Here is a 9,333-nt window from a genome sequence, read left to right as displayed (position 1 = left end):
AATTGCTTTGCTTAAGGACCAATCAAACTCTAAACCTTCCATCCATAAGCCCTTGGACAAAAATTCTAGGGTTTTCCTAGAAGATTTTGTCCAATCCTCTTTACGAGGGTTCCAGAGCTTCTTTCCTTAACATTCAATAAATTGCCAAACTTCCCTTGCACTTTTAATTAATTCAATTAATCCCAAAATTAGTAACAATTAATTACTGATTAACTATTAATTAAATAATATAATTTCTAATTAATATATTATTTCCATAATACATTAATAAATCATTCATTTCAATTTATTAATCAAATAATAAATTCTTCATCTTTCTCAATAGGTCATCCTGTCTAGTTGATAGTACGAAGGCAACCCAAAAGGACTGTGCTACTATCAATTCAAGTATATAACAATTATAGTTATGGACTTAGACACCTAATCCAACATATACATGTAGAAGTCGGCTTCACTTTTCCATCTTTGATATCTTGCAGATACTTCGGGCAGCTTCTTTTCCAATGCCCCTTGTCGTTGTAGTAAAATCAAATAGCCTCTTTGGGATCAGAAGAGGGTCGATGATCAGAACTAGACTTTCCTTTAGGGCCACTACTAGAGGACCCTACATGAGACTTTCCTTTCCATTTTAGCTTGGGATGACCTTTCTTCTTTTTACTCTTTCCTTGTCTAATGGCTAGGATGGGAGCATTAGTAGGAGTGGAGGCAATACTTTTTCCCTTCATACCTGCTTCAGCTGTCTACAGAAGACTATGTAATTGATCCAAGGTGGTCTCTTTGTTGTTCAAATGATAAGTCAGGATGAACTGATCATAACAACTTGGTAAGAAGTTTAGGACTATACCAATAGCCAGCTCCTCATAAAAGTGCATGTTTAGCCTAACAAGGTGCACCACATATCATTGCATCCTTTACACGTGGGTACAGATAGAGTTTCCCTCCTTGAGCTTGCAAGCCATGAGGGCTTTGACAACCTCGTACTTTTCTTGACGAGATCGCTTGTGGAACTTTTCCACAAGGTCCTTGTTCATCTCATACGGCCAGTAATCTTCATAAAATCTCTGCAACTCAGGAGTCATGGTGGCTACCATGATGCAAGCAACTTTTTTGCATCATCGTAGTGCCTTTTGTAGGCGGCTAATTCTTTAGGAGTGGCCTTCTCTTCGTCAATTTCAGTTAGTTCTTTCTCAAGGAGATATTCCTTGTCCTCGAAACGAAGGGCCATTTTGATGTTGCACATCCATTCGTTGTAATTGGTGCCATCCAATGTCACCTTTGAGCAGATGGACTACAACGAGAAGTTATGGTGGGAAGAGGATGAACCAGAGGCATCATTTGGAGTAGACATCTGTAAAAAGAAGGTAATTTAGTTAGATAAGAATAATCCTTAATATAGAAACTTAAAATAAAATATTAAGGCTAGGATCCAACTATATAATTCACAACTTAGAAAAGGGATGCCGTAATCTAATTGTAAATTTTATAAAGGTAGGTAAATGACAATTTACCAATTCCACCAATAAAAACGAAATTTTAAAAAAAATAAGTTAAGTGAAATTTCTAGGTCTTTTGAGATTAATTGAATGTGCTTGGTAACCTCATTGTCATTTATCATCCCAATTGATCTGCCGATAAACCACACACTCTCCATCAATAATGATAATTTATGAGATAGCCATTACAACACTTTATTAGTCCCTATTAGTGTGTTGGTTAACCACACATGCTTCACTAACGACTTATAAAGTGTAATGTGCAATTTCATGGGTTAGCATACAAATTCACATTTTTACTAAAGTAACTAGATTTGGGATTTTAAAAAAACGGTTTTAGTACTTTTTAATATCATTATACTTTTAATGAGAATTAATTGTCCTATCAAATCCGTTCGACTAACGGCCCTCCACTAATCAAGGAAGCGGTGGGTGAGTGGACACCAATTCAACTACCATTTTATAGGCAGTTTCCTTATACCCCCTTATAGACTAGCTTTGTGAATGAGGCGTACTAGCGATTTGACTGACTTAGTCTTATACATATAGTAATTGTTAAACTTTTAATTTTACATATAGTATAAGATGTATTTTAAAACTTTTCAAAATAATTGGGTTTATATTTAAATTTCGAAATTAATATCTAACTAATTAAATTTAAAAATAAACCAATAATGATTTAATTATTATCTTTTAATTAAAAATTAATTAAATCAATTAAGGATTGTCTAATTAAATTAATCAAATAATTTAATCCTAATCCTTACCCTCTAAATTTTCGAAAAATAGGGTATAGGATTTATCCAATTTTATAATTATCCATTTTAATCAAATTAAAATAACAATTATCTAAAATATGGAAACCCCAATCACTATCATATTTCAAAAATACTTTGAGAGGAAGGCTAGGGTTTTAAAACCTTAGCGCTAAATTTTGAAATTCAAGGGGTGGATGCTAGGGTTTCTAAAACCCTAGCCCTAGTCGAAATTATGTCCTTTTAGGGTTTAATTTCTATAAACCCTAATTTGATCAAATTCAAGAATTATAGCAAATTCAATTGAAAACAAACCAAAATGCTCTGATACCACTAATGGGATTTAGATAAAACAAATAAACTTAATAAGCCTTAAGTTCACATGCAACCTAAAGGATCTATGTTTTCACTATTGAACCTATAACTATTAACATCAAACAAGAAACCCTACGAAACCTATGTAATTTTCAAAAAGCATAAATTTGGGTTTAGGATTACATACCTTAATTGTTATTGTAGTAAATAACAATGATTCTTCAAAAGTAGATCTCTTGAAAGCTAGCACCACAACACCCAGGATTACTTAGGAGAGAGGAGAGGGGAGACTTGAAATTTCGGCTATCTATCTAGAGGATGGAATGGCCACAATTTAGATGCCTTACGGTCCTTTATATAGTGGTACAAGGAAGCCTTGGATAACCCTAATTGGAATATAATAATAATATTTCAAATTGGTAATTATCCAACTCCTTATTTATCCACATGGGATATTCTAGAAACCCTATAATATCCCCCAAAATCGTCCACCACCTTTAGTGGAAGGTTCTGGAACCTTTTGTTCAACTGTTGAACAATTACACTTTAGACCCTACACTTTTAATTAAATCTTTTAATCCCAAAATTAATTCTAATTATTTATTAATTAAACAATATTGTTTCTAATTAATATATTATTTCCATAATACATTAATAAACCTTTTATATTAATTTATTAATCACATAATAAATTAATCTCTCTCTCTAAAAGTTATCCTGTCAAATTGCTAGCTTTAAGGGCAACCCAAAAGGATTGTGCTACTATCAATTTAAGTATATACCAATTATAGTTATGAGCTTAGACACCTAATCCAACAAAAACTATAAGGAAAAGGGGAAATTTAGAAGAGATTGTACATTATTGAAGAAAGTGAATAATGGTGTTGGACCATGCAACAACAATGATCATGTGGTTCAAGGAAATTCTGATGAAGGGGATGATGGTGAAGTATTGATAGTACGTACATCTAGTTTTGCTGATGCTTGGGTCTTGGACTCTGTAGCATCCTATCATATGACATGAAATCGTGACTGGTTCGACTCCTTTAAAGAGTGAAATGGCACAATCAAGATGGGTGATGTTTGGGTGAGCAGTATCAAGGGAAGTGGTATGGTGCAGATCAAGATTCATGATGGTACAGTCAGGAAAATGGATTGTTGGTTCGTCTCAGAGCTTCGAAAGAATTTGATTTCTCTTGGCACTTTGGCGAAGGATAGATTGAATTATTCTGGATAGGGTGACTGGGTAAGAGTCTCCAATGGTGCTCTTGTGGTTATAAAGGGGATGATGAATCCTCATGGGATTTATATTCTGGATGGCTTTACGGTTGGGGGAACGGTGATTGTATCCCAATCCTTAGATCAGTATGATGATGAAAGGAAGTTGTGGCATCATAAGTTGGGACATGTGAATGAGAAGGGGTTGTTTGGTGGAGATGCAACTGGAAATGCTAAACCTGGTAAAGCTTGTGTTCAAGAGATACAAATCAGGGTGAAGTTCAGCTCGGTTCAACACTCAAGCAAGGAGATTCTAGAGTGTGTTCACTAAGATCTATGGGGTCCCTCATCTGTGAAGTCTCATGGTTGATGTCAATACTTTATGACTTTTATCGTTGATTACTCAAGGAAGACCTGGGTGTACTTTCTGATGACAAAGGACCAAGATGAAGTGTTTTGAAGGTTCAAGGAGTGGAAGATGATGGTTGAGAAACAGACCGAGAACCATGTCAAGTCACTTAGAACGGAATATGGGTTGGAGTTCTACAAGGCTTCGTTTGACAACTTCTGGAAAATAGAAGGTATAGTGAGGCATCACATTGTACGGAGAATACCATAACAAAGCGGAGTGGCGGAACAGATAAACCAAAAATGGTGGAGCATGCTCAGTGCCTGCGATTATTTGTTGATTTATCAGAGCAATTCTGGACGGAAGCAGTCAACACTGCTTGCTATCTGGCGAATAGATATCCATAAATTGCAATTAATTTGTAAGACTCCTCAAGAGATGTGTTCTGTAAAAACTTCTGAGAATTCTGGTTTATGAATGTTTGGATGCCCAACTTATGCTCGTGTGAATGATGGTAAACTGGAGCTAAGGGCAATGAAGTGCATATTTCTAGGATATATATTTGGAGGGAAAGGTCATCGTATGTGGTGTACAGAAGAAGTAAAGTCTCCAAAATTCATTATTAGTATAGATGTGACCTTTGAATCTGCTATGTGTAACCAGAGAGGAGGTGGTCCAAGTGTTGCGGGGAACGATTAGGGTGCTAGCCAGAAGGTGGAGTTTGAATCAGAAACACCACACAGTTTTGTGATAAATATGGAACAACATGGTGGCATGGATCAACATAGGCATAAGGACTCCCTTGATCAACCCAGGGAAGAAGTGTCTGGTGATGTTGATGACAGGAAAGATAACTTGAAGAAGCTTCTGGAGAATGAGCTTGTAGCGTCCCAAAATTTACAACCAAAAATTTTGTTTTTTGTATTAATAAAACCATCAACCAAACACATTTATAGAAACCACAAAGGAAATCAAAGTATGTCAACAATCATCCAAAATACATAAGAGTCGAAGAGAGTGGAAAATCATGGTGTGTGCAATGCGATCATCCTGAGCCCTTCCCCTTCGAATTGGAAGTACCTGAAACATAAACTAAAAACCATAAGCACAAAGCTTAGTGAGTTTCCCAACATACCCTATACTATATATACATACATACATACATACATACATCGGGCCCCGCCCGGTATCCATTAGGCCCTGCTCGATACAGATATGTCATTAACATGCGATACACACTCATCAGGACCCACCTGGCATTGGGCCCCGCCCGACATACATACAAACACATACGATACATGAAAGAGTCACATAGACAGCTAGCATTCTATTAACGATAATCTATGGGCCGATATTGTGGCCTTCGACCCGTCAAACAAAGTGAGGGGACTCACCTCAATCAACTGATGTATAGACACACACTCACAGGTTGCTGCTACAATGCTTTCTCAACTAAACACATTCTAAACTAACTCTAAAAAATAATCAGGGTAACAACCACAACTACAAGCTCAAATCCCAATTCCGCTTATAAAGGGGTAAAATACCCTTTTACCCTTCCTTCCATGGGCCCAATAAACCATGGCCCAATCCCAAAGTCCTAAAGTCCAAGAAACAGACCAAATAAGAGTTCTGGTGAGTACGCCCCGCGTACCACCATTTACACCCTGTGTATTAGTTTCACAGCAAATGGATCGGGGCTCAAACATGCTACGCTGAGCGTACACTTTTGTATGCCCCGCTTACTCCTCAAAATGCTAAATCTCTTATTAAGCACTTAATGCTTAAGTCCAAATGTCCAAAACACGGATCTAGCTCAAGGGAGATATCCTAACTGATAAAGTCATTAACATGATGCCTTTGCATGGCTCAAGGAGACTAAAACCCAAGATTTAGCATTCTACTTTCACCAAATTGTCATTAACTCATGCATGGTTGATTTACAATCATCAAGATGCAAGATTTATGAACTAGGGACGTCAGAAACATCAAGAGGAGCAACACAAAATGTCTGGAGTGACGTTTACTCACTAGAACTCATTTTTAGAACCAAAATATGACCAAAACTTCACCAGATCTAGATCTAAGAATACAATAACCAAGGTCAAGACTTTATACCTCTATGAAGCTGAGAAATATGAGTAAACTCTGGATCTATAAGCTCCAACTTGTTCAAGGCTCCTTCACTAAGCTTCTTCTTCTTCAAGTTTCACCAAACACGCACCAAAACACAGACACAATAATCAAATCTCTCTAAATGAGTTAGGGTTTCGAAATGAGGCTCACAGGGGCAATAGAGGCTGGTAATGAGAGAACCTTGGGCATAAGGTTGTTTAAATAGGGTCTAAACCCTAAAAATTAGGGTTTATCCTCTGACCACATACGCTTAGCGTACATACGCCCAGTGTACGCACACAACCTCCATTTTTCATTTAATACCATTTGGGACCAATTTTGCAAAAACTTTTCATAACAAGGGTAAAAATGTAAAATACCTTGAATCGAGTGTTACATAGCTTATGATGAATGATTTAGGAGCTGAAAAGAAGATAACAAGGATGGAGATCTAAAGTGATAGAAGAGTAGGATGGTTATACATTCCTCATTACATTGAGAAAGTCTTGTAGTCGTTCTATCGTGATCAGTCCAAACATGTTGGTACTTCTTTGGTGGTTCGAGGCAATCGGGGGAAAGCTCATTGGGAAGTGGTCAAGTGGATCTTGCAACACTTGACGGAAATGCTTTATGTTTGTCTGTATATATGGTGCAAATGCACGACATATGGACTTGGTTGGATTGATAGACTTGGACCATTTAAGTGTGGAGATAAGAAGATCATTGGTGGATGGTCTTGTTCAGAGTCTTCTTTTGAAGGTGGAGAAACCTAGCATGTTTTGTGACAGGTTATGCATTCAGAAGTCTGGTACTAAGGAGAATCCAGAATACATAGTGACAAGGACGTTGCCTTTCCATTGGGAAGAGATAGCTTTACTGGATGTAAACAAGATTGTACTTGTCACTATGTATTCTAAGTTATAAAATGTTTTGTGACTTCGCCTCTCTCTTTACCATTGGGTCAACCGAGTTGACTATGGCCGATCCCTTTCCATTGGGAAGAGATAGCTTTACTGGATATCCAATGTCATCATTGTCAATGTCCATAGCATTTTAGGAAGTTGATCTTAGCAAATAGATAAGATCATTAAGGGTCTTGTCTTAGTCTGTTTCATAGGATTCCCAAAAGAACTCACTATGTGACTTAGAAAGTAGTTGAGCCACCAACTTTCTCAAGACTTTGACACCCAACTCTCCCGGCTTGTCAATATGTGACTACATCTCCAAGATGTGATCACACCTAGACCTTGCCTTGCCAATAGGGCTTGAGTGACCTTAAACTTTTTAGGAACTTGTGGGTTAGGGAGAATAATTGGAGGAGGTGAAAGAAGTATGATATCCATGGGACATCATCTTCATTTAGGAAAGCTTGTTTCAAGAGATTTGGGAAGATCATAAATGTCTAGACCAGACATCTTTTTGGGAGATATTCAAGATAGTTGATTTAAAGTCCTTAATATGACACCCAATATGAAATATTAAGGCTAGGACCCAACAAACTATTTTATAACTTAGAAGAGGGATGCCGTAATCCAAGCTATAAAATATTTGAAGGTAGGTGAATGACGATTCACCAATTTCCACCATGAAAAACGAAATAATTTATTAGGTTTTAATTGGATTTGAAAGTCCTAGATCTTTGAGATTCATTGAACTGTTCAAAGGCATGTTTCAATCTCGAGTGTGCCTTTCAGGTTTTGTGACTGGGATGCCGAGGATCATAAAACAAGGTGTGAATAACCATGCAAATATACTTGGTATCCTTAATATTTAACCCTAAATCAGTGTGCCGGTTAACCACACACGCTCCACCGATACTATGATAAATATTAAGTTACCCTTTGCCTACCTTGTTAAGTCCAGGTTAGTGTGCCGGTTAACCACACACGCTCCACTAACGACTTAAGCAAAGTGCAAAGTGTAATTTCATGGGTTAGCACCAAATTCACATTTTCCTAAGTAACTAAGATTGGGTATTAATAAGAGTTTAGTTACTTACTATTTATCATTAATACTTTTAATGAAAGGAGAATTATAGTCCTTGTCCTACCCGTTCGGCTAACGACCCTCCACCAGTCAAGGAAGCGGTGGGTGAGAGTGGACACCCATTAAACTGCCATTTTATAGGCAGTAACCTTATACCCCCCTTATAGACCGGCTTCGTGAATGAGGCCTACTAACGGTAAGACTGACTTTACTCTTATACATATATATAAATATTATTAACTTATAATATTATAAAGTATAAGGGTTGAATTTTAACTTTTAAAATTCTAAGGGCTAACTTGGAATTAAAGTATTCATAAGTGAAAACTTTTCAAATTCCAAAACTTGAGGGCAAGTTTTGAAACTATTCAAAACTAATTAATTCCATAACTTATGAGTTTAAAGTAGTTTTAATTAAAAAAAAAAAAAAAAAAAACTCTTCAAGTTCCATAACTTGAGGACAAGTTATGGAAGACTTTAAACTAATTAATAAAAAAAATAACTTTTTTTTATTGTAACTTATGGAACTAATTAAGGTTACACTTTTTTTTTAATTTAATGAAGAGACTCTTGAACCTCCATAACTTGAGGACAAGTTATGGAGTCATAAAACCATTTAATTAGAACTAGACTCTTCATTTTGTAACCTTTGCCAACTTTTATGAGTTTTATGATTCTTAAATGTGACTTTTCATATAACTTGAGGACAAGTTACAAAAACACACTTTGGAATCAACTCTTAGATTAAAATGGATTGAAAACAACTATTTCACACAACTTTTCTATTAATCTAAGAACCTCATAAGAACAAGATAATTCAAATCATCAATCTTCAAGAAATTAGCATGAACATACAAACTAATACAAATCTTGAAATTATGACAATTATCTTAGAAATTGGAATAGCATGAACATTACCACATCAAAAACAAGCTTATAAGTCCAAAAACATCTTAGGGTAATGTTCCTAGTCCAATTCCAGCCAAAACAATCGAATATATGTATCCAACTCGATTTTTCAGCTACTTTTGCAAGTATAACAAGAAAACAAGCCTAGGCTCTGATACCATTGTTGGGTTATGAGCATTCTAACACTCCTAAG

At 36.2% G+C, this 9,333-nt stretch overlaps 1 protein-coding gene across 1 annotated transcript; it reads left to right on the top strand.

Annotated features, from left to right (window-relative positions):
- The first annotated feature begins 1,283 nt into the window (after positions 1-1,283).
- On the top strand, positions 1,284-4,112 carry LOC145114283 (putative mitochondrial protein AtMg00300). Its single transcript, XM_079050278.1, has 2 exons — positions 1,284-1,361; positions 3,801-4,112. The coding sequence occupies exons 1-2, from the start codon at positions 1,284-1,286 to the stop codon at positions 4,110-4,112; spliced, it is 390 nt and encodes a 129-aa protein (XP_078906404.1).
- The last annotated feature ends 5,221 nt before the right edge of the window (positions 4,113-9,333 follow it).

This window comes from Lactuca virosa, chromosome 5 (assembly GCF_052849685.1).
Source record: "Lactuca virosa cultivar CGN04683 chromosome 5, Lactuca_virosa_CGN04683_v6, whole genome shotgun sequence".
Classification (NCBI taxonomy): domain Eukaryota; kingdom Viridiplantae; phylum Streptophyta; class Magnoliopsida; order Asterales; family Asteraceae; genus Lactuca; species Lactuca virosa.
The sequence above is the reverse complement of the archived record's forward strand: the minus strand, read 5'-3'. Positions and strand labels throughout refer to the sequence as shown.

Bases quoted from the DNA above. Each gene is read 5' to 3' on its own strand.
- LOC145114283 (XM_079050278.1), top strand. From the start codon at position 1,284: ATGGACTACAACGAGAAGTTATGGTGGGAAGAGGATGAACCAGAGGCA. The intron at 1,362-3,800 runs GTAATTTAGTTA...TATTCTGGATAG, and splicing joins TAGACATCTGTAAAAAGAAG to GGTGACTGGGTAAGAGTCTC.